The 26,110-nt window shown below is 45.7% G+C and overlaps 1 protein-coding gene and 1 long non-coding RNA gene across 2 annotated transcripts; one reads left to right on the top strand and one right to left on the bottom strand.

The window, feature by feature from the left end:
* Positions 1–2,063: 2,063 nt before the first annotated feature.
* On the bottom strand, positions 2,064–26,110 carry LOC132208503 (uncharacterized). The gene is made up of 3 exons (XR_009444616.1): positions 25,977–26,110; positions 24,383–24,492; positions 2,064–2,270 (listed from the first exon to the last, which is right to left on the bottom strand). It is a non-coding gene; the product is annotated as an uncharacterized LOC132208503 (long non-coding RNA).
* On the top strand, positions 2,150–18,626 carry LOC132208502 (utrophin-like). The gene is made up of 3 exons (XM_059644024.1): positions 2,150–2,276; positions 10,692–10,960; positions 18,437–18,626. Exons 1-3 carry the CDS (start codon positions 2,204–2,206, stop codon positions 18,581–18,583), a joined length of 489 nt encoding a protein of 162 aa, XP_059500007.1. The 5' UTR covers positions 2,150–2,203; the 3' UTR covers positions 18,584–18,626.

The raw sequence follows: 26,110 nt of genomic DNA, 5'->3' as shown, positions 1-26,110 counted from the left end.
AATTGAGGGGTGATGGATTGAAGACAGATGTCAGAGGCAGGTTCTTTACCCAGAGAGTGGAAAGGGCGTGGAATGCCCTGCCTGCCAATGCAGTTAACTCAGCCACATTCAGGGCATTTGAACAGTCCTTGGATAAGCATATAGATAATGATGGGATAGTGTGAGGAAACGGGCTTAGATTAGTTCACAGGTTGGCGCAACGTCGAGGGCTGAAGGACCTGTTCTGCACTGTATTTTTCTATGTTCACAGATGACACTAAAATGAGTGAGAGAGTAAAGTCTGAAGAGGACAATGAAAATCTGCGGAAGGATGCAGAAAGTTTAAGTGAATGGACAAGGGTCTAGCAGATGGAGTCCAATGATGGTAGATGTGAGGGCATCCATTTTGGTAGCTTTTATGGAAAAATAGAGTCTTGCTTAAATGGTGAAAAATTGTAGCATGCTGCTCCGCAGAGGGAGCTGGGTAGCCTTGTGTCTGAATCAGGTAGTTTGCAGATGCGGCTGGTAATTGAGACAGCAAATGGAACAGGGTCCTTCATTGCGAGAGTGATGCAGTTTAAAAATCGGGAGGGTATGCTACAGTTGTATAGGGTGCTGGTGAGGCTTGGTGTGGAGTAGTTTGTAGAGTTTTAGTCTCCTCACTTGAGAAAGGATGTACTGGCACTGGAGGGGGTGCAAAGGAGGTTCACGAGGTTGATTCCAGAATTAAAAATGTTGCTGTATGGGGAGAGATTGAGTAGACTAGGATTGCAGTCACTGGAATTTAGAAGAATGAGGGGTGATCTAATAGAAACTTTTAAAATTATGAAACAAATGGAAAATTGTTTCCACTGATGGGCGAAATTCCAACTTGGGGGCACAGCCTCAAAATAAGTGTGAACAGATTTAAAACTGAGTTGAGGATGAGCTTCTTCATCCAAGGGGTTGTGAATCTGTGGAATTCTCTGCCCACTGAAACAGTTGAGGTTCCCTTGTTGAATGTTTTGAAAGCCAAAACAGATAGATCTTTGAACAGGAAAGGAATTGAGGGTTATGGTGAATGGGAGGGTAAGTGGAGCAGAGTCCGCAAAAAAGATCAGCGGAACAAGCTGGAAGTGACAGATGGCCTACTCCTGTTTTATTTCTTATGTCCATATGTCCTTAGATTGCCATCCTTGTCATTCCTCCTTCCCTGGAATAGGCCAGTTCTGAACTGAAGAGTAGGTCTTTAAATAACTCCCACGTATCAAATGATGACTTGTTCAATAAAAGCTCCTCCCAATTAATACTGCTCAGCTCCTACCTAACACTGATGTAATTTTCCCTCCCCCAATTTCGTCCCTTCCCACAAGGTCCTGATTATCCATGGCTGTCTTAAAATGTAAGGAGATGCGATCGCCCATTTAAGAAGCTCCTGCTTCACTGTTTTTCCCAAGTGGGAGTCAGCTACAGGCTTTCTTGTTCCACGATGGGGGAGGAAATGGCCTAGTGGTATTATTGCTGGACTGTTAATTCAGAGACTGAGATAACATTCTGGGGAACTGTGTTCAAATCCCAGCACAGCAGATGGTGGAATTTGAATTCAATATAAAAGAAAATCATGAATTAAGAATATAATGATGACCATGAATTCATTGCCAAATGTCAGAAAAACTCACCTGGTTCACTGATGTACTTTAGGGAAGGAAACTGCCACCCTTACATGATCTGGCCTACATGTGACTGCAGACCCACAGCAATATGATTGACTTTGAACTGTCCCCTGGGCAATTAGGGATGGACAATAAACACTGCGTAGCTAGGGATGTCCTCCTCCCATTAACAAATAAATAAAATTGGATTCTAGATCTTCCGATCCAAGATCGTTTCTTGCTCTCATACTAATTTCTTTGCTTACAGTCACTTTCCCTCCTGCCTGTCTTTTTGGAATGCCGTATAGCCCTGCGCACTTAGCTCCAGTGTTGATCTCCTTGTAAACATGTCTTTGTAATAGCTATAAAATCATGCCCGTCAACCTAGAAATGTGCTATTAATTTGTTGATTTTGTTCTGAATACAATGAGCACGCAAGCAAAGAGCCATGAATTTAGCTTTATCACTTGATTTCACCTCTTGACACTATTTACAGCTGTTTTCTGTTTGTACATGCTGTCTTTTCCAGGACCACGCTGAGTATCGTTATCCCGATAGTTCTTTCGTCTCAGTCCGTGTGTATTCCTGGGCGAATGTGCTCGTGTGGTCTCAGGAGTTGCGGAGGTCACGGCTCTGGGACAGCCGTTTCATCGCCCTATGCTGCAGGTAAGAAGAAAAGAAAATCTCTTGCTCTGAGCTCTGCAAACCTGGGCAATGTCAAAAGGGAAACAAGGTCAAAAGAATTTCAACAAGAATCTCAAAATTAACTGCTGAATTCATATCAACATTACGGGGATCGCCCAACTTAGTGGCAACAACATCCCACTTTCTATTCTTCACAAACAATCCAAAGGCTGAAGTATCCGTATCCCTCTTAACTTTTATGGTTTTTGAGCTAATTTCTTTTTTCTAACTTGTGCATATTTGTGGTGCCTTATGACTTCTTGCATTTAGCAATTGATAAACTCACCCTCTCACGAGTTCAGGAGAAGCTAGTTTTATAGAATCCCCAGTGTGGAAACAGGCCACTCAGTTCAACAAGCCCACAGCAACCCTCCAAAGAGCATCCCACCTAGACCCATCCCCATTCCCTACTCTATCCCTGTCAGCCTGCATTTCCCATGGCTAATGTACCTAACCTACACATCCGTGGGCACTGTGGGTAATTCAGCATTGCCAATCCACCTAACCTGCACATCTCTGGACTGTGGGAGGAAACCAGAGCACCCAGCAGAAACCCACACAGACAAGGGGAGAATGTGCAAACTCCACACAGACAGTCATCCGAGGCTGGAATGGAACTCAGGTCCCTGGTGCTGTGAGGTAGCAGTACTAACTACTGAGTCACCGTGTCACCCTGAGTTATCTTGACTCCTTCTGAAACATAGGAAGGTATCCACAAGACAAAGATCCTTTTTAATCAGCTTAATTCGTACCAACTGAGGTGGATCTAGTTGGGTGTGGAAAGAAGGGGAGTCTTTCACGAGGGAACTTAACAATTTGGGAGGCTCAGTCACCGAGGGAGCCTGACCCGAAGACTGGTCAAAACAATAATGATTCGATATGAATTAGTTAGAATGCAGCTGTTAACAGTAATCCTCCATCCCTATGTGGGAGCGAGATTTAACATTCAAAATCAAAACTGAAACTCTTGAACAAGGTAGTTCAAAACAGCCAGTTCTCTGATTGAGGTTGTGAACTTGCTCGCCGAGCTGGCTTCTTCTCATTCAGACGTTTCGTCACCATGATCGGTGACATCATCAGTACAGCCTCAAATGAGACGATGTTATTCTACTCTGTCTGGAATTGACACTGTCCAGTCTGTTACCATGAGTACTGTCATTTCCGGTTTTGATCTGTATGGGTTTGTGTGTGGGGGTCCAATTGTATCTGTTTGTTGGTTGCATTATGGGTGGAGAATCACGCCTCTCAGAGGACACTGCGACAAAGTAACCGTAGTAGCCCAAGCCAAGCATAGACACGCACAGGAATTCCGAGAGGCATGGTTCTGCACCCATTCTCCAGCCTCACATTCTTGGTCTCTTCAGTCTGAATATGATCACTCAACCATATCCTTGATGACAAACAATAGAGTCTTACTTCCCAAAATCTACAAACAGGACTGTCCAGACAGATCCATTTGTTCTAATGATATCATCTTCTGCTGGAGGGATTCCGAAATGTCTGCATTCTTCCTCAACTGAGCATTCCTTGCATTTGTGGTTGACAGAGCTGTCAGCCATGTCCATGGTGCTGCAGGGTTCCCAAGCGGAATATGAGTTGCTGTTCCTGCAACTTTGGGGTGGCATCATTTGTGGCACTGCAGGAGGCCCATGTTCAGTTTGGTTATGACTTTTGAGGAACGGATGGTCCCTTTGAGATTGAAATTGGAGAAAGATTTCAGGATTTTTTCATGTTCTTGTCTTTCTGTTATGCCCCTAGGAAAAAAGCAATGAAAGTGCCGTTCATGTTTTGCACGGCGAGCTGCTGCATACTAACCGGTCTCACACCATGACCATCACCTTGCCCTTGTGAAGGCAGATATGGATAAGGTTCTCAAAGCTGATAGAAGATTGAAACCACTCTAATCCTGTGACGATGGTAAGTTTCCCTTCTTGAAAAAAAAATGCTTGCAGCTGAATTTGCATAATATAGAGCACAGTGGCTCTGGTTAACACCACTGTCTCAATTCCACCCTTTGGTGACTTTCTGTGTGGAGTTTGCACATTCTCCATGTGCCTGCATGGGTTTTCTCCGGGTGCTCGAGTTTGCTCCCACAGTCAAAAGATGTGCAAGGTCGGTGGATTGGCCATGCTAAATTTCCCAAGGTGTTCAGTGATGTGTAGGTTAGGTGAGTTATAGGTGGATGGGTCTGGGTGGGATGCTGTGAGGGGCAGTGTGGACATGTTGGGCTGACCGACCTGTTTCCACACTGTAAGGGTTCTCTGATTCATGATTCCATGATTTTACTGAGCGCAAAGGTACAATATTGACTCGTCATATTTGTCTCACCTCTTTACACATTGACAAGAAAGCTTTAATGTCAGTTTCTATGCATTTGCAACTTGTCTGCTGTCTCTGACAAGGCTGACTATATCTCCTTCTCTAATGCACATCTCCTGTCCCCGAACACTGAGAGGTGACACTTGCTTTTCATTTCGTACAATCAACAAAACAATAGCCTCCATATTACATCCAGTGGCTTCTCTTAACACTCAGACGCTGTTCTTTTTTACCTCCAGGTATTGACCACTCATCATTTCTAATTCCTCATCTCATCTCTCTTTCATGCACTCTCTCTCCCTCTCTCTCCCTCTCTCTCTCTCTCTCGCTCTCTCTCGCTGTCTCTCTCTCTCTCTCTCTCTGTCTCTCTCTCTCTCAGTCTTTATCTCTCCTCTCCCTGTTCTCGCCCATCACTTCACTCACAGGCACCAACAGAGGTTCACAGTCACACTATGTTGCACATGCATATTCTGTCCCTCATGCACAAACACACTACACACACACAAAAAAAAAGTCAGGAACACAGTCTCTCACGAACACACTCTCTCACATTCTCACTCATTCACACTCCATACCGTCACACAGTCGTACACGGTCTTGCACACATTCTGTGGCACACTTGCATGCACTATCGCAGGATCTTTTGCCAATGCTCTTACTCTCAAGTACACACACACTACCACAAATCTCTCCCTCACACACTTAGGTTTGCAAATTCACTTGCTGTCAAGCTCACTCACACTTCGAGACACACTCACTCCCTCATGCATGCTGTAACATTCCCTTCTTGTGCTAACTCCTTTTCACACACTCTCAAGCACAGTCACTGGCACAAACATTCTGTCGTGCGCACACACACACTTTCATGCACTGTCTTTGCACTCTTGAGCACAATCATATGCTCACCTCTCTCTTGCACACAGTCAGTTTGATTTGAGTCAGAGATAATGGGAGCTGCAGATGCTGGAGAATCCAAGATAATAAAATGTGAGGCTGGATGAACACAGCAGGCCGAGCAGCATCTCTGATGAAGGGTCTTGGCCCGAAACGTCAGCTTTTGTGCTCCTGAGATGCTGCTTGGCCTGCTGTGTTCATCCAGCCTCAGATTTTATTATCTTGATTTGAGTCATAATTGTCACATGTGCCCAGGTACAGTGAAAAGTTTTCTTCTGCATGCAGTATAGACAGGTATATCAAACAAGGCGCATTAGTGAAACGGAACATAGTGACAGCTACAGAGAAAATGCACAGAGAGCAAGATCAAAATTAGATTTAAGCTTTTCAGTGTCCTATTCAGATGTCCAATAACAGCGGTGAAGAAGCTGTTCTTGAATCTTTTCACGCATGCATACAAACTTTTTTTACATCTTCCCTTCGGAAAAAGGGAGAAGAGAGTGTAATTGTGGGGTGAGAAGGGCCTTTGATTATGTCAGTTTCTTTCCCGAGGCAGCGGGAAGTAGAGGTGGAATCAACGAATGGAAGGCTGGTTTGCATGATGGACTATGCTGTGTTCATGACTCTGCAGTTTCTTGTGGTCTTAGGAAGAGCTGTTGCCAAACCATGCTGTGACATGCATCCAGATAGGATGCTTTCTCTGGTGCATGAATGAAAGTTGACCTTGCGGACACTCCAAATTACCTTAGCCTGCTGGGGAAATAGAGACATTTGGTGTGCTTTTTTGCCCATTGCGACGATCTGGGTGGACCAGGAGAGATTGTTGGTGATCGACACTCTCAACCATCTCCACCTCAGCAACATCTCTCTCACTGTCGGATGCAGGCGCTCACACACTCACATTCTGTCACCTATTCTGTCTGTCTGTCTCTCCCTCTCTCCCTCATCGCCCATCTCTCTCTCTCGCTCTCTCGCTCTCTCTCTCGCGCTCTCTATCTCTCTCGCGCGCTCTCTCTCTCGCGCTCGCTGTCTCTCTCTCGTGCTCTCTCTCTCTCTCTCTCTCGCGCTCTCTCTCTCTCGCGCTCTCTCTCTCTCGCGCTCTTTCTCTCTCTCGCGCTCTCTCTCTCTCTCTCTCTCTCGCGCTCTCTCTCTCTGTCTCTGTCTCTGTCTCCCTCCCCCACCCCCCAACCTCTCTGGCTTTCTCTCTCTCTCTCTCTCTCTCTCTCTCTCTCTCTTGTTCTCACACACCAACTCATTGCTCAGTATTCCATGGTATCTGAATTGTTGGAAGAATTAACTTAGACTGAGCGTGGATTTTCTCCCAAATTAGTTATGACAAAGCAGAACCAATTCTGCCTCGAAGAAGCAGGGCAGGAGCATAATAATTAGGGATTGTTTTGCTAGAGGAACCGTGCTGTGATATGCATCCAGATAGGATGCTTTCTGTGGTACATCAATGAAAGTTGCCCTTGTGGGCACACGGAATTGCCTTAGCCTCCTGGGAAGTAGAGACAACGGTGTGCTTTTTTGCCCATTGCGATGATGTGGATGGACCAGTGAACTAATCTAAGCCCATCCCCCTACACGATCCCATTATTATCCATATGCTTATCCAAGGACTGTTGAAATGCCCCTAATGTGGCTGAGCTAACTGCATTGGCAGGCAGGGGGTTCCACATCCTTACCACTCTCTGAGTAAAGAACCTGCCTCTGATATCTATCTCAAATCTATTATCCCTCACTGTTTAGCTGTGCCCCCTCATACAAGCTGACGTCATCATCCTCGGAAAAAGACCCACACTGTCCACCCTGTCTCATCCACTGATCATCTTGGATGTCTCTATTAAATCCCCTCTGAACCACCTTCTCTCCAATGAGTACAGACCCAAGTCCCTCAGCCTTTCTTCAGAAGACCTTCGCTCCGGACCAGGCAACATCTCCTCTGCACCTTTTCCAATGCTTCCACATCCTTCCTGTAATGGGGCGACCAGAACTGTACGCAATATTCCAAATGAGACCGCACCAGTTTTTTGGACAGTTGCTCTGGATCTCAATCCCACTGCCAATAAAACCTAAAAGACCGTAAGCCTTCTTCACAGCACTATCAACCTGGATGGCAATTTTCAGGGATCGACATAGATGGACACCCTCTGCACAGCAACACTACCAAGAATCTTTCCATTGACCCAATATTCTGCCTTCCTATTATTCATCCCAAAGTGAATCACCTCACATTTATCCGCATTGAACTCCATCTGCCACCTTTCCGCCCAATTCTGCAGTTCATCCAAGTCTACCTGTCACCTGCAACATTCTTCCACATTGTCCACCACTCCACCGACTTGAGTGTCATCTGCAAACTTACTAACCGATCTACCAATGCCTCCGTCCAAGTCATTTATGAAAATGACAAACAGCAGTGGTCCCAAAACAGATCCTTGAGACAAACCAGTAGTAACCAGACTCCAGGCTGAATATTTTCTATCAACCACCACTGGTTGCCTCCTTCGCCAAAGCCAGTTTCTAATCCAACCTGCTAAATCTCCCCCAATCCCATGTCTCCATGTTTTCTCTAATAGCCTACCATGTGGAACCTTATCGAAGGCTTCACTGAAGTCCATGTCCACCACGTCAACTGCCCGACCCTCATCTACGTGCTTGGTCACCTTCCAAAATTACTCAATGAGGCTTGTGAGACACGACCTGCCCTTGACAAATCCATGTTGACTATCTCCCATCAAATTGGTGCTTGCTCGATGATTATAAATCCTCTCTCTTATAATCCTTTCCAAAACTTTTCCTGCAACAGACGGAAGGCTCACTGGGTTTATAATTACCTGGGTCATCTCTACTGCCCTTCTTGAACAAGGGCACAACATGTGCAACCCTCCAGCCTTCTGGTACTAGACCTGTAGACAATGAGGACTCAAAGATCAAGGCCAAAGGCTCCGCCACCTCCTCCGTAGCCTCCCAGAGTATCTGAAAGTTTCGAAGGATGATGCGTTGTATCTGGAGGTTGGTGGGGTGGTACGTCAGGACGAGGGAGACTTTGTTTTGGTTGTTGTTGCGGGGTGGGGTGAGAGGGATTTGTTGCAGGAAATGCTGGAGACACGGTCGAGGGCGTTATCAACCACAGAGCGGGGCAAGTTGTGGTCCTTTCAAAATGAGGACATCTGAGATATACGGGAATAGAATACCTCATCCTGGGAGTGCAGATGCAGAGGCAAAGGAATGGGGAATAGGGGATGAAGTGTTGCGGGAATATGGTGGGAGGAGGTGTATTCTTGGTCGCTGTGGGAATTGGTGGAGTTGAAATGGATATTTGTTTCTCAGTGGTTGGAAATAGAGTGGTCCAGGTAGGAGAGAGAGGTATCAGAGATTGTCCAGGTTAACTTCAAGTTCGGGAGGAAGGTGTTGGTGAAGTGGATGAACTGTTCGAGCCCCTTGTGGGAACACGAGGCGGTGCCGATACAGTCATCAATGTAACGGAGGAAGAGGTGGGGTTGAGGGCCAGTGTAGGTACGGAAGAGGGAGCGTTCCGTGTAACCTACAAAGAGGCAGGCATAGCTTGGGCCCATTTGGCTACCCTGGCCACCCCCTTTGTCTGTAAGAAGTGGGAGGAATTGAAAGAGAAACTGTTGAGGGTTGTTCAAGGACCAGAACTTCCCCCTCCTCAGTGGTCAAAAACACCCTCGACCGTGTCACCCGCGTTTCCCACAACTCATCCCTCACACCCGCACCCCATAATAACTACCAAAACAGTGTCCTCGTCGCCCTCACGTACCACCCCACCAACATCCGGATTCAATGCGTCGTCCTCCGACCCTTCTGCCATCCGCAATCCGACCCCACCACCAAAGACATTTTTCCCACCACCCTTAGGTGACCCCCTTATCCGCTCCACACTCCCCTCTAGCACTCCCTACACCCAGCACTTTTCCCTGCATATCCATAAATGTTGTCATCACAACGTTTAAAATTCACTGGTCCCGATACCTCACCCCAGTCCCAGGCCCCAGGAAGAATTTCCTCATCAAACAGATGTTTACCTGCACATCTGCTAATGTGGTAGACTGTATCCACTGTTGCCATTGTGGCTCCCTCTACATCGGGGAAACCAAACAGAGGTGCTCAGTTTGCACTAAAGAACTGCACCTCCCAGTCGTGAACTGTTTCGATTCTCCCTACCAATCCTCAGGTAACATGTCCATCTTGGGCCTCCTGCAGTGCCACAACGATGCCACCTGAAGGTTGCAGGAGCACCACCTCATATTGCGCTTGGGAACCCTGCACTCCATGGTATCAATGTGGACGTCACAAGCTTCAAAATCACCCCTCCCCCTCCCACATCCCAAAACCAGCCCACCTATCCCATCCTGCCACCTCAAACCCCACCCCCATTTCCTACCTCCTAACCTCTTCCCGCCCCGGAGACCTGTTCGTCCTCCCCGGACTGACCTCTCCCCTCCCTACCTCCCCACCTACACTCACCTCTGCTGGCTCCATCCCCACCTCTTTAGCTTGTCTGTCTCCTCTCCACCTATCTTCTCCTCTATCCATCTTTGATCCGCCTCCCCCTCTCTCGCTATTTATTTCAGAACTCTCTCCCCCTCCCCCGTTTCTGATGAAAGGTCTCGGCCCAACATGTCAGCTTTTGTGCTCCTCAGATGCTGCTTGGCCTGCTGTGTTCATCCAGCTGCACACTTTGTTATCTCTACATCTCTTAACAACCTCATTAAGTGAGTTCTAGAGAGAACTGTGCAGGGTAGACTTTGGGTTTATCATTCTAACTTGCCAGTCCTGAAAGATGAAAGTTGGTTTGTGTTGGATGTTTGTCTCATAGCTACGAAAGATACACTGAAAGGATTTTTCAAATCTTTTGTTGAGAATTGTACCCATTTAGTCAGTAATCCTTTTCCTTTTTTAAAACTTCCTTGGTAGTGACAAATTTCAAATATCTGCGGAATTTTATTTGGCTTTGTATTGGTTCTCTGTGATTCTCTGTTCATGGCTCCACGACCTGCTAGCTAATTACAGAATTTATCATTGATGTGCTTCAGTCTTATACATCCCAATTTCAGGAGAAAGTCCAGAGAGACCTTTTAAAGGAAAGGGGTTTAGAAAGAAAATCTATCGATCAAAATCATGAATAGTTGATAAATTATTTGCACTTCATATTTCCAGAACCTACCCCGGAAGAGAGAGCCCAGAGAATTGACAAAGCTGTCCGCAAACAGTCAACAGAAGTGAAGGAAAATTGGGAGCAATTGAAAACCCGTGCGAGCAACTGGCAGAAACAGGTGGAAAAGGCGTTGGAAAAACTTCAAGAACTGCAGAAAGCGCTGGGTGATCTTGAGGCTCATGTGATAACAGCTGAGGGGGTCCACACTGATTGGCAACCTGTGGGTGACCTGCTTATTGACTCATTGCAGGATCACATTGATAAAACCACAGTAAGTGCAATTACATTACACTTCACTTATGAACAGATGTAACCAGAATGTTGTATCGAGACGATCAGTAATATGAGTACTTCAGTAATATTGATTGAATGGTTGTTAACTTAATTTGCAAATTAAAACTTAGTTGAGCATGCCTTCTGATGATATCACATCGTTAATATTAGTATAATTGAGGATTCTATTAGTCAGTGACATCAGCTAAATTATCTGCTTGTTGCCATGTTATCAGGGTTAAAGGTAAAGTCTGAGCACGCCATTTGGCAACTCCTTAGAGAGAGACAACTGGTTATGATTTAACCTGAAGATCACCATGCCTCAGTCAAGTAGAGCGGTTGAGGCGAAGACCCTTTGTGGTAAGCTCACTGGTATGGCAATTGAGCCCTCTCTGCAGGGCATCAGTCTGCATCACAAACCAACTGAATTTGAATAGAGTTTAGGATTGGAGAGCAATCCATGCAATTATTTTTTTTTAATGCATGTTTCTCACTGGGACTCTCTCACCGGCAAACTTTTTAAAAGCCAGCTCAGCCATACAGGCGAGATCAGTTCCTGATCTCAGCTGAATTTTTTGACCTGGGGTGGGTCAGCGTTAGGAGTTCAGTGATTGGAATGAATTCTCATTAAGTTAGCGAGAGGGATACTACACGTGAATAGATCGATGTTTTGAGCAGAGGATGAGATATGAGCAAAAGTTTAATTGCCCAAGTCGTGTGCTGCCTATAATTGTACCAATAGGTACAGCAGCAAGAACAAGGAGCTCACCTTCCACAGGTAAATCCGCTGGGCATCAAGAACAACAATTTGTATTGAGAGTGAATAATCATTGGATATGATGAACTTTGTTAGAAATAATTAATTGTCTGTAGATAACTAATCAACCTATGTGTACGAATACTGTCATTACCGACCAACAGCACATTAGGGACAAGTAACTCAATTGTCACTGTAAAAGAGTTGGGGAGCCAAAACTTCAGTACGATCACCTGTTTTTACTGAGTGGTGTCATTTTGTACAAATATTTAAGCGATTAATATATAGATACAGTAACAGGCATATATGGACAAGAAACTAACCTATCACGGGTAAATCAGATAGGCACCCAAAATACTGTACGATTCATCAATGTACGTGTATATAACTGATCATGCCTGTCAAATTTATGGTAATTGTTTTAGGAAATAAGAAGCAGGAGAGATAAAGGGGGACCAGTAAATGTGATCATGTTTGGATATTCAGAAGATATTCAATAATGTACCCCAAATAAGGCTGCTTAATAAGATGAGCCCATGGTGTTGGGGTAGTGTCTTAGCGTGGATAGAGGGCTGGCTAACTGACAGCAAACAGAAAGATGGCTAAAGTGAGCATTTTCAGGATGGCAGCTAGTGGAATCCCACAGGGATCAGTGCTGAGGCCGCATTTTCTACAATATATAATAATGACTTTGATTAGGAAAGTGAATGCACTATTGCCAGATTTGTGGGTGACTCAAAAATTGGTGGAAAATTAAGTAGTAAGGATGACAGAAAGAGGCCTCAGAGGGATGTAGATCGGTTAAGTGAGTGTGCGAAATCTTGGCAGATGGAATGTAATTGTGGGAAAATAGAAGGTAAGAAGAATAGAAAACTGAATGTTAATAATATTATTATATTTTGGAAAATGTGCTGCAGCTTTCTGCAGTGTGACGGATTTGCGGATCTTCGAGCATGAATCGTAAAACACTAGCATCCAAGTCGGGTGAGTAACAAGAAAGGCAAATGAAGAGGGGTGACTGGACCCCAAATGTTAACTCTGCTTTCTCTCCAAAAATAGTGCCAGAACTGCTGGGTTTCTCGAGCAATTTCTGTTTTTGTTTTGAATTCCCAGCACCCACAGTTCTTTGTTTTATGTTAACGCAATTGAACTGTTAGCCTTTATACAAAAGAACTGGGGCATGAAAATAGTGAGGTCTCGTTAAAACTGCAAGGCAGGAGTCAGACCACACCTGCAATGCTCGAACAGTTCTGATTCCCTTATCATAGGAAACATGCTCTGACATTGGAGATGGTCCAGAGAAGGTTCACTGTGTAGATTCGAGGTATGAAGGACAAATATCTCAGGAAGCCTACTGGAATAGAACAGCATTTATTGTTGAACACCAAAATAGAGTCACACCTTGTGGCATAAGTAAACTAATCCCAGTCTGGGACAGAATTCGGCAAACCATTCCCGGGTCCTTTTTTTTTGTCCCTGGGCCTGTTTTACATATTTTTAATGAACCTGTTCAGCGATGTTCTTACACCATTTGGAGCAAGTGGGACTTGAACCCAGGCCTCCTAGTTCAGAGATAGGGACATTACCAGTGCACAACAACAGCACTCCTGGGTCTGTTTTTTACCCTTTATTATACCTGGAAGTGTTATCACACAACTGAGTGGCTTTCCCACCACCAAATCACTATGACTTTTTTTTTGTAATCATTAACTGCCACCAGTAAATCACCTGTGTGGCCAATTAGAAATTTACCTGTAAAGATTAAGATTAAGATTGACAAGTCGCCAGGCCCGGATCAGATTTGTCCTCGGCTGCTTTGGGAAGCGAGAAATGCAATTGCTTCGCCACTTGCGAAGATCTTTGCATCCTCGCTCTCCACTGGAGTCGTACCTGAGGACTGGAGAGAGGCAAATGTAATTCCTCTCTTCAAGAAAGGAAATAGGGAAACCCCCGGCAATTATAGACCGGTAAGTCTCACGTCTGTCGTCTGCAAGGTGTTAGAAAGGATTCTGAGGGATAAGATTTATGACCATCTGGAAGAGCATGGCTTGATCAAATACAGTCAACATGGCTTTGTGAGGGGTAGGTCATGCCTTACAAACCTTATCGAGTTTTTTGAGGATGTGACTAGAAAAGTTGATGAGGGTCGAGCTGTGGATGTGGTGTATATGGACTTCAGTAAGGCATTTGATAAGGTTCCCCATGGTAGGCTCATTCAGAAGGTCAGGAGGAATGGGATACAGGGGAACTTAGCTGCTTGGATACAGAATTGGCTGGCCAACAGAAGACAGCGAGTGGTTGTAGAAGGAAAATATTTTGCCTGGAAGTCAGTGGTGAGTGGAGTTCCACAGGGCTCTGTCCTTGGGCCTCTACTGTTTGTAATTTTTATTAATGACTTGGACGAGGGGATTGAAGGATGGGTTAGCAAGTTTGCAGACGACACAAAGGTCGGAGGTGTCGTTGACAGTGTAGAGGGCTGTTGTAGGCTGCAGCGGGACATTGACAGGATGCAGAAATGGGCTGAGAGGTGGCAGATGGAGTTCAACCTGGATAAATGCGAGGTGATGCATTTTGGAAGGTCGAATTTGAAAGCTGAGTACAGGATTAAGGATAGGATTCTTGGCAGCGTGGAGGAACAGAGGGATCTTGGTGTGCAGATACATAGATCCCTTAAAATGGCCACCCAAGTGGACAGGGTTGTTAAGAAAGCATATGGTGTTTTGGCTTTCATTAACAGGGGGATTGAGTTTAAGAGTCGTGAGATCTTGTTGCAGCTCTATAAAACTTTGGTTAGACCGCACTTGGAATACTGCGTCCAGTTCTGGGCGCCCTCTTATAGGAAAGATGTGGATGCTTTGGAGAGGGTTCAGAGGAGGTTTACCAGGATGCTGCCTGGACTGGAGGGCTTATCTTATGAAGAGAGGTTGACTGAGCTCGGTCTCTTTTCATTGGAGAAAAGGAGGAGGAGAGGGGACCTAATTGAGGTATACAAGATAATGAGAGGCATAGATAGAGTTGATAGCCAGAGACTATTTCCCAGGGCAGAAATGGCTAGCACAAGGGGTCATAGTTTTAAGCTGGTTGGTGGAAAGTATAGAGGGGATGTCAGAGGCAGGTTCTTTACGCAGAGAGTTGTGAGAGCATGGAATGCGTTGCCAGCAGCAGTTGTGGAAGCAAGGTCATTGGGGTCATTTAAGAGACTGCTGGACATGTATATGGTCACAGAAATTTGAGGGTGCATACATGAGGATCAAAGGTCTGCACAACATTGTGGGCTGAAGGGCCTGTTCTGTGCTGTACTGTTCTATGTTCTATGTTCTATGATGTGGAAGACCAGCCACAATCATCATCGACGGTGGAGCAGGCTTGAGCGGCCATGCAACATTGTGCTGCCGCTATTTGACTTGTTCTGTGGAAAGGAAGGAAAACGGTCCAAGTGTCAAAAATGATGAAGACCACATCATTCTACAACCTCAAAATTTGATTGTGTTCAGCTTATTATCACTCCTGGTACCCCTAAATCCTGGTCTATCATCTCAGCAGCTCGACTCTGCCCATAAGCTGGTTACTTGTGACATTTTTGAGGGATCTTCCCAAGTCTGAAAATCATTTTTGTTTTTGTAGAATCAGAGTTGGCCAGTGTGGAAGGAGGTCGTTTGGCATATCATAGCTTTTTGAAGTAACTCCCCAATTCGTCCCCCTCTGCTTGGCAATGACTTGAACCACTTATAAAATCTCTTTAATGGAGGGAAACTTTGAAGGCGTCTGAAAGGAGTATTCACGATCCCAGAATACAACTGAGCCTTATTAAGTTGTTAGTTCTGACGATCAAGAGCTTGATGAAAGAGGATTGTTTTCAAAAGTGCCTTAAAAGAGGAAACGTACAGAGGCTAAGAGGTGTAGGAAGTTCGCAAGTTTTGAGAAGATTTGTTGCTCGGGTTGAGGTTCGGGATGTGAGTTTGCTCGCTGAAGGTGTAGGAAGTCTCTTGTTGGGTTTGAAGCCGACACAATTAAAGGTTTGGCAACTAGTAGTGGGCCGTTTAAAATCAAGAGTGGGCAAGAGGACATAATTAGACGAGTGCAGATATCCTGAAGTATAGTTTGACTGGTGGAGATTACGAAAATAGCGATAGGCATAGCCAAGGAACGATTTGGAAACAAAAATGAGAATTTAATAAAATTACTGTTAACAGTATCAGTCAGGTAGAAAGTACAGAGAATAGGATTTGGTTCAAGGTGAGACTCGGGCAGTGGAGTTTTAGACGAGTTTTCAATGGGCAAATGTGGGACTCCAACAGGGAATGCATTGGAATTGTCAGGTCCAAAAGTGAAGTAGTTCCAGATGAAGGTTTCACTGCTAATGAGCCAAGACAAGAGACAGGTAGGCAGGATTGAAAAGATGTAAAGAGACAGCTTTAGGGATTGCATGAATGTGTGGTCGGACGTTCATCATGGGATAAACAAGATGCCAAGGTTGTGCTGAGACAAGCGTAATATTACATTGTTGCCAAGGCGGAGTAATGCAATCAGTAGGTAGTGAATAGAGATTGGTGTGGGGACCACAAAGTGGTCTTCCCAGTTTTAAATTGTTATCTCCACATAGTTGCGCAACTTAATGTTCTGTTCAAAAGGCATCACTGACAAGGAAACAGAAGTTAGCCATTTGTTTACTTGTCAATATATCTTGATTTTTCCACCATGTTCTCCAATTATTAACACAACATGTGCACTGTACGAACTGAACTGTTCAAACCTTAAAAGGAAATGTTAAAATTGTGGAATATAAAGTTAAATTTATTTCATTGAAAATTTGAATAAATTACATGAAGGTTTGACCAAGACTGCAAGGAATTAGATGGAACACCAGATGAATAAAACAAGCACTAGTAAGGTGGTATTAGCTGGATGTTCCTGAAGAAAGAGAACGCAGCCAACCTTTCTTCCATCAGGGGGATTAATTGTGTGGTGTCAGACACAGTCGATTCAATCATTCCTTCTGTCTTTACTGTCTGACTGGACTGTGGTTGTAATATTTCCTTTTTTAAACGCTCAAGGTTAGACATACTTCACTTGACATTCTCATTTTATAAATTTTAAGAAGTTCACTTATTGTCAAGTCACGGTAGGATTGAAAACACATTCTATTAGTGTTTGAAGTCAGAAATCACATGACACCAGCTTAGAGTCCAACAGGTTCATTTGAAATCACACAAGCTTTTGGAGTGCAGCCCCTTCATCAGGTGCAGTTAGTGAGATGACCACAGAGAGACACAGCTTATAAGCAGAGAGATCAAAAGATCATAGAATTGGCGTGAGTGGAGTGTCAGATAATAACTCTATACAGGTGACCAAGAGTGTTAGAGGCAAGCAAAGTGTTTATAAAGTCCATGTCACTGCTGTGTTGTCATGATAATCAGGCAGCGCAACAGGAATGTACAAAAGGTGGCATCTCAGGTCAGACTCTGACTTGTAGTTTAGAGGCTTGTGTTCAGAATCTGTCTTAGAGTTTTAACCTTTATTTCAAAGGCAAGAATTTATAAGATACCACACTGACTGTAACTACAAGTTGTGTGTTTCTTCAACAAAATATCTGCAAACAAACAAACATCCTGGATGAAGACTTATTATCTGACACTCCACTCACACCAGTTGTATGATGTTTTGATCTGTCTGCTTATCAATTGTGTGTCTGTGTGTTTACCTCCCTGACCGCACCTGATGAAGGGACTGCACTCCCAAAGCTTGTGTGATTTCAAATAAACCTGTCAGATTATAACCTGATGTCATGTGAGCTCTGACATTGTCTATCCTAGTCCAACACCAGCACCTCCACATTATAAATGTTTGGAACCAAGTCAGTGCAACAGGTATATGTCGAACATTTGACTTCGGAAGAATGCCGAGTGCTGAAAAATTCATTAATAACAAAGGATTTCTTCATTGTGCCATCTATCGTAACATGCTGCGTCTCACAGTCACAATGAAAGGATGGCCACTTCAATTTAGCAGGGCCAAGAACAGTTATGGACATTTTTAGCATGGGAGGAGGCCATTCAACCTATTTTATCTGTCCCAGCTCTCTCCCAGCACAAGAAAATTAATCCTTCTCTCGAACTCATTCCACATATTTCACAGAATTGAAATATATAGGTACATACTTAGGAGTTTTTAACATCAAGTGAGCAGTTCTCGCACTTCACCTTGTCACTAAAAATGGAAAACTTGACTTCGAAAGAGTGGGTCTTTATTTTGTTCTGTTTTGATGATGAAGCAGATGCAAGTCAAAGTGCTGGAACTGGCCTCTTGAACTTAACAACTGTTCAACGTGTATAAAATGATTTCTGTGCGCATCTACTAAAAGCAGTTTTATGGAAGGAAAAGGTACCACTGACGATTTGGTGTATTGTGCTTGATGCTATTATACGCCAACCTGTGAAAACAGAACTCTACGACTGTGAGTGTTGAGTTCTGAGAGGGGGCTATCTTGTTTGAATTTACATTGCTAAGCCTAGGCCTATTTTCCCAACAGCAAAATTGGTAATCCAGCAAGAAATGGATATTTCTCACATTTGTTGGCTGTAAGTGTCTGTTTAAAGTTTCCTTATATACAGGTGCTTAACCTGCTTTTACAGTTGGAACATTTGATGTGCCAATGAAAATTTTTTGAATGGTTTCACCTCCAGTTTTCCTGTTTATACATATTTGGTATTTTTTCAGGGTAAGGACTATCTGCAAAATCTGAGATTGGGTTTTGAAAGACAGCAGCCTTTGTTTTGGAGAGATAATGGGAACTGCAGATGCTGGAGAATGCGAGATAACACCGTGTGGAACTGGATGAAGACAGCAGGCCAAGCAGCATCTTAGGAGCACAAAAGCTGACGTTTCGGGCCAAGAACCTTCTTCAGAAAATGGGGAGGGGGTGTGGGTTCTGGAATAAATAGGGAGAGAGGGGGAGGCGGATGGAAGATGGATGGAGGAGAAGATAGGTGGAGAGGAGAGTATGGGTAGGGAGGCAGGGAGGGGATAGGTCAGTCTGGGGAGGCCGGACAGGTCAAGGGAGCGGGATGAGGGGAAATAGGGGTGCGGCATGAGGTGGGAGGGGGAATGGGTGAGAGGAAGAATAGGTTAGGGAGGCAGGGACGAGCTGGGCTGGTTTTGGGATGCAGTGGGAGGACAGGAGATTTGGAAGCTTGTGAAATCCACACTGATACCATTGGGCTGCAGGGTTCCCAAGCAGAATATGAGTTGCTGTTCCTGCAACCTTGGGGTGGCGTCATTATGGCCCTGCAGGAGGTCCAGGTTGGACATGTCCTCTCAGGAATGGGAGGGGGAGTTGAAATGGTTCGTGACTGGGAGGTGCAGTTGTTTATTGCAAACTGAGCGTAGGTGTTCTGAAAAGCGGTCCCCAAGCCTCTGCATTATTTCCCCAATGTGGAGGAAGCCACAACGGGGACAGCGGATGTTTTGGATATTTCTTAAGCATTGATTTTCATTCAGAGTTGGTTCGATTTTGCTGAAGCAATAGACATAACTTACTGTGACGTAGACAATGTCAGAGTTAATGTTTCGCGTCCTGTGACCCTTCCTCAGATCTCACTCTTCACTGATGCTGCCAGACCTGCTGAGCTTTTCCAACAACTTCTGCTTTTGTTGCTGATTTACAGTGCCCACAGTTCTATTGTTTTTTATGACGCAGACAAAACTCTATCTCTGCAGGTAGCATGATGCTGTATTCTCCAACTTCCCTGCCTTTTTGTAATATAATATTGTCTTTTTAGGACAGAAGTGGCTTTTTTTTGTTTGTTTTAACTTCTGCACATACTTTCTATGCAGGTTAAAAGTCTACACCTTTTCAGTTCACTGCAGTGCTGCATAATGAAGACTTGGAACAATTTTTTTTTATAAAGTAGAAAATCAGTGTGGTTTGTTTTCCAAAATGTGATGTGTAAGTGCAACACTTAACAGTGTGTTCATCAAACTATTGTTTCCTTTGATCTTTGTGTTGCAGAAATTTCTAGAATCATTTCATATATATTTTTCTTGATATATTTTAGCAGCTTTCCTGGAGCAAGTCTGTTTTCCTTCGGATGAGACGACTTTCAGACATACTCCCTTTATTATGAGATTTAATTGGGGTAAAATGAGGAGGATTTTTATTCACTGAGACACACATGACTATATGTTTAAAGCATTGGAAAATGCGTTCTGTTCGGACTGTCATGTTATCTGGTGTTTGGACCAGGCTTTCCGATTAAATGCAAGTGATTAAGGATGCTAATGATGCCACATGTTATTACAAGAGGAAATGAACATACAAGTAAGGATTTCATGCCACATTTATACATAGCATAGACCATGCAGCATGGATGCAGTGACTGAGTGAAATGGGATGCAGTGACTGAGTGAAATGGGATGCAGTGACTGAGTGAAGTGGGATGCAGTGACTGAGTGAAATGGGATGCAGTGACTGAGTGAAGTGGGATGCAGTGACTGAGTGAAGTGGGATGCAGTGACTGAGTGAAATGGGATGCAGTGACTGAGTGAAATGGGATGCAGTGACTGAGTGATATGCGATGCAGTGACTGAGTGATATGCGATGCAGTGACCGAGTGATATGCGATGCAGTGACTGAGTGAAATGGGATGCACTGACTCATGGAAAGGAGATGCAGTGGCCGAGTGAATTGGGATGTCGTGACCGAAGTGGCTTGTGATGTAGTGACTGAGAGCAATCGGAAGCCGTCCCTGAGGGAAAGGGGATTCAGTGACTGTGAGTAATGGGTTAGAGTTACTGAGGGAAATGCGATGCAGTGACTCAGTGAAATGCGATGCAGTGACTGAGTGAAATAGGGATGCAGTGATGGAGGGAAATAGGGATGCAGTGACTGAGGAAATAGGGATGCAGTGAATGAGGGAATTGAGATGCAGTGACCGAAGGGGTTTGTGATGCCGTGACTGAGACAAATGGGATGCACTGACAGATGGAAATGGGATACAGTGCCTCAGTGAAATGCTCACAATGAATTGCCCCCTCCATCCTGACCCGCTCACAGCAACTTGCCCCCTCCGTCCTGCCCCGCTCACAGCGACTTTCCCCATCCGTCCTGACCCGCTGACAGCGAATTGTCCCCTCCGTTCTTACCCACTCGCAGCGACCTGCCCCTACAGTCGTGACCCGCTCACACCGACTAGCGCCTGCAGTCCTGACCCGCTCACACCGACTAGCGCCTGCAGTCCTGACCCGCTCACACCGACTAGCGCCTGCAGTCCTGACCTGCTCACAGCGACTTCTCTCTGCAGACCTGACCCACTCACAGCGAATTACCCCTGCAGCCCTGACCTGCTCATTGTGACTTGCCCCTGCAGTCCTGACCCCCTCTCAGCGACTCGCCCCTTCAGTCCTGTCCCAATCACAAGGACTTGCCCTCTCCATCCTTACCCGCTCACAGCGACTTGCCCCCTCAGTCCTCAGCCCCTCACAGCGACTTGCCACCTCAGTCTTGACCCACTCACAGCGACCTCCCCACTCTGTCCTGACCCCCTCACAGCAACCTGCCCCCTCCGTGCTGACCCGCTCACAGTGACTTGCCCCTGCAGTCCTGACCCCCTCACAGTGACCTGCCCCCTCACTCCTGACCCGCTCAACATTGAGGAAACCAAGCAGAGGCTTGGGGACCGCTTTGCAGAACACCTCCACTCGGTTCGCAACAAACAACTGCACCTCCCAGTCGCGAACCATTTTAACTCCCCCTCCCATTCCTTAGACGACATGTCCATCATGGGCCTCCTGCAGTGCCACAATAATGCCACCCGAAGGTTGCAAGAACAGCAACTCATATTCCGCTTTGGAACCCTGCAACCCAATGGTATCAATGTGGACTTCACAAGCTTCAAAATCTCCCCCTCCCCACCTGCATCCCAAAACCAGCCCAGTTCTTCCCCTCCCCCCACTGCATCACAAAACCAGCCCAGCCGTTCCCTTCCCCCGACTGCTTCCCAAAACCAGCCCAGCCTGTCTCCGCCTCCTTAACTTGTTGTTCCTCTCACCCATCCCTTCCTCCCACCTCAAGCCACACCTCCATTTCCTACCTACCACCTCATCCTGCCTCCTTGACCTGTCCATCTTCCCTGGACTGACCTATCCCCTCCCGACCTACTCACCTGTACTCTCCTCTCTACCTATCTTGTTTTCTCTCCATCTTCGGTCCGCATCCCCCCCTCTCCCTATTTATTCCAGTTCCCTCTCCCATCCCCGTCTCTGATGAAGGGTCTAGGCCCAAAATGTCAGCTTTTGTGCTCCTGAGATGCTGCTTGGCCTGCTGTGTTCATCCAGCTCCACACTTTGTTATCTTGGATTCTCCAGCATCTGCAGTTCCCATTATCAGTGGCATTTTCCTCTTCATCAAAGTTTGTGCAAAAGCAACACGATATGGGGCGGCACGGTGGCTCAGCGGTTAGCACTGCAACCTCACAGCACTGGGGACCCAGGTTCAATTCCAGACTCAGGCAACTGTCTGTGTGGAATTTTAACCTTGTCCCTGTGTCTGCGTGGGTTTCCTCCAGGTGCTCCAGTCTCGTCCCACAGTCCAAAGATGTGCACGCTAGGTGGATTGGCCATGCTAAATTGCCCAGAGTGTTCAGGGGCGTGGGTCTGGATGGGATGCTCCAAGGTTTGGTGTGCACTTGTGGGGCCAAAGGGCCTGTTTCCACACTGTAGGGAATCTAAACAATCCTGTTCCGACACCTCCATGTTATAACCCTGCTGATCACTGCACACAGAGATGTTTGATAACAAAAGGATAACAATAATATTCAAACCCAGTGCTGGAGATGTAATTTAAATGAGTATTTTAAATACAGAGGCCAGTGTCGATCTTCAATTCAACTTTTATTTACAAATGATCTGTCTTCAACTTTAGCACTGCCTCATTCAGAGATAGTTGCCAGGGTGTCACCGTCTCTGACCGTCACACTTCTTATCTGTCAGCCAGGGCTCCCTGATTTGGGCTGTTAATATGGAGCAATCAGTCAACTCTCATTCTGAGAGGTTCAACTGGCCGACCTGGTCACAAACCAGTGCGGTGTGTTCATCGAAAATCAAACATGTACTAGAAAGGTACCATGACATACTAGTGTAAAGGAAGGCATGACGCTAAACTGGGGAGGGAAGGGAACTGCTAATTGGGGGTGGCCCAGAGAGTGGAAGAAAATCGAATGGGAAGAAGACCATTTGAGACTGAGGGAGAGAGATGTAATTGCCTGAATGAGGCATTGCAATTGCGAAATGGATTTTTGTGTGTACACCATGTTCAGTTTCCCCAATCTGTACTCCTCTTTAAATCATTAGTATCTGAAATTTCTGTATCATTTCCAAATGCTCTGTCTCTAATGTTATGCTGTTGGAATTGGTTGAACTGCAGAGATATCATTTATTTGCACAAATGTGTTCAGTGAAATGAGTTGCATGCTATGTATGTATTATTCTTCCTGATTCTATTATACGCATACAAATTAAAGTTAGTTCCACTTTTGAACAACAAACTGCTTTTAGATGTATGATGTATCTCATTTGCCTGCCACTTACTCTTGTTGATGAGTTGTGTTTCTGTTTTGTGAAGAAATATGAATGAGCTGGACCACTAATGGCAATGCCCAATGTGGTGATCTTCCAACATTGCAGCTGGAAGGTGGGGCGGGGAGGGGGATGGGTTTCACAAGAACTATTGCAGACGGAAATGGAGAGACAGGTGATGTATGTGGCAGCACCGAGACAGTGAGGAGAATGAAATGCAGCCTGAAGGGGAATCTGGCTGTATTCTCAAAGGCACGGGCTGAATGGAAGAGGACAGAAAGGATTCACTCAAAGGAACAGAAGATCAGACTAGACTGATTGTGAAACAGGCAATAATCATTGGCAAGTTACTGATAGGAGGGTGAATCAATCGGGCTCACTTTAAGACTGTTTACAGTTACCATATAGTTCCTGGGAGATGTGTAGATCAGGCCAGGCTCATAGAGAAACGTTTCCCGGAGTAATTAACATGGAGACCCCACTGGGAAAGAGTGAGGGGTTGGCCGTCCTGCTTCCACTGCTGCTGGTGATGTCCAGGCCAGTTATTCTGGCCAGAGACTTCAGCTGCATCATCGGCACGAATGAACAATATGGAGGGGATGACAGTGAACTTGTCTCGATGTCCAGATTTCTGATGGAAACGGTTGAAGTTGCGAAGCTGCATAACATCTTCAGCACCCCTGCAGACTGAGCATAGAGTAGAAACGCCTTGTCATAGCCAGATGTGTCTATACACCCATTGGATAGATTTCCTGTTTGCGCCCGCACGTCCTCGATCATATCCATTGAAGTCAAGCCGTTGTTCTTCTCTGACTACTGCCTCCTGCTGGCTGACTGTCACCTACAGGATGACCAGCAGGCTGGCAAGGGCACATGGAAGCTGAATGTGAAACTGTTGACCCCAGAAAAATCATTAAGAAGCTCAAAAGAGAGCACACAGGTTGGAGAACGATGAAGACCCTTTTTGCACTCGGTGGGAGGCAGTCAAAGGGAACATCAAGAAGTTCTTTGTCCTGAAAAGTGTTCAGAAGGTGAGAGAGAGTTGGGCAAAACTGTTCAAACTCCAGAAACCCGTGCAAAACGTACTCTTACCACAGACAATCGGGTCAATGTCGCCGAGGAGCCCCAGGAGGTGTCGAGGCAGCAAGCCCCACTCTCTGCCTCGGAGGCCTCCAAGATAATCTTGTGGTTCAGGGTCTGCACTGTGGAGCAAGAGAGAATAACAGTCAGAGACAGACAGCACTGAAACAGACCGTTTGGTCCAACTTGTTCATGCTGACTCGATATCCGAAATAAATGTAGTCCCATTTGCCAGGATTTGGCCCATATCCCTCTAAACTCTTCCTATTCATTTTCCCATTCAGATGGCTTTTAAATGTTGAAATTGTACCAGCTTCTCGTCCCCTCTCTTGCAGCTCATTGCACACATGCACCACCCTCTGCATGAAAATAATGTACCATAAATCCCTTTTAGATCTTTCCCCTGTCACTTTAAACCTCTGCCCTCCTGTTATGGACTCTCCCACCCCAGGGAACAGACAATGTCTATAAACCCTATCCATGCCTCTCATGCTGTTACTAATCTCTATCAGGTCATCCCTCAGCCTTTGATGCTCCAGGGAAAATAGCCCCAGTCTATTCAGCCTCGTCCTTTAGCTTTAACCCTCCAACCCAGTCACCATCCTTGTAAATCTTTTCTGAATCCTTTCCGGTTTCACAACATCTTTCCGACAGCAGGGAGACTGGAATTAGAAACAGTATTCCAATGGAGGCCTAATCAGTGTCCTTTCCAGCTGCATGTGACCGAATGAGATGTGTTCACATTCCTTCTTGAAGAGGCTAAAGGAGAGCTCTGTGCTCAGTAGCCTGAAGGATGAACATAGCTCGATAAGTTTGTTTCAATCTGTCATCCTGAAGCTCAGCAAATCCTTTTAAGCCAGTCCCTATGACACTATGCCCACAGACAGTGCCGTGACTCCCAGTCATTCCTGTCCTCGATCCTGGGGGTCTTCGACAACACCAAGCAGGAGAGCCTGGACTGACCATTATCTCTGGATGAGCTGGGGAAGGCCTTCGAGTCCTTAGAAAAGAATAAAACTGTGGGAGGTGATGCCTTTCCAGCCGAGTTGTATTCAGCTCTTTGGGGGTTGATTGGCCAGGGCCTGCTGGCGCTTGGTGTTGTCAGAATGTCAGATTGAGACAAACGTATCGAGCTCTGTTCATCCTTCAGGCTGCTGGAGCTGTACGACAGTATGCTTCTGTCAGGTACTATGCGCAAATCCATGAGGAATGGTATCATCACCCTGACCTACAAGTGGAAGGGAGTGAGGGAGGAAGTTAGAAAGCAGCGATCAAGATAATTGGCGAATGTAGCCTACAAAATCCTGTCTCAGTCATGTGCAACTGGGTCAGGTCTGCTCTGCGATTGGTGATTGACCCTGACCAAACCTGTGCTGCAGCGGACAGGACGATCTCTGAGAGCCTCGCGCTCCTAGGGATACGATCACCGGCAGGCAGAACAGAGGGGTGGATACCTGCCTCATCAGCCTGGACCAAGAGAAGGCGTTTGGCAGGATATTGCATACCAACATGGGCTTTGGGGAGAGAATCTGCAACTGGGCCCGACAAATCTACACCGACATCATTAGCGCAGTCTCAATCTGCGTATGGGAATCACAGAGCTTACCCATCAGATCCAGGGTCTGGCAGGGCTGCCCACTCTATCGAGCCCTTTGCTGAATCCATCAGTAAGGATGTGAGCCTGAGAAGTGTGATTATTCCAGGTAGAGCGGGCCTGCAGGTCAAAGCGTCCCTGTCCGA

Source organism: Stegostoma tigrinum, unplaced genomic scaffold (assembly GCF_030684315.1).
Source record: "Stegostoma tigrinum isolate sSteTig4 unplaced genomic scaffold, sSteTig4.hap1 scaffold_434, whole genome shotgun sequence".
Lineage (NCBI taxonomy): Eukaryota > Metazoa > Chordata > Chondrichthyes > Orectolobiformes > Stegostomatidae > Stegostoma > Stegostoma tigrinum.
Note: the sequence above shows the minus strand (reverse complement) of the source record. Positions and strands in the feature narration are given on the sequence as shown.

Excerpts from the sequence above, each read along its gene's own strand:
- LOC132208502 (XM_059644024.1), top strand. The coding sequence starts at position 2,204 with ATGTGCTCGTGTGGTCTCAGGAGTTGCGGAGGTCACGGCTCTGGGACA. Across the intron at positions 2,277-10,691 it reads TTCATCGCCCTATGCTGCAG|AACCTACCCCGGAAGAGAGA; the intron begins GTAAGAAGAAAA and ends TCATATTTCCAG. Across the intron at positions 10,961-18,436 it reads ATCACATTGATAAAACCACA|GGTAAGGACTATCTGCAAAA; the intron begins GTAAGTGCAATT and ends GTATTTTTTCAG.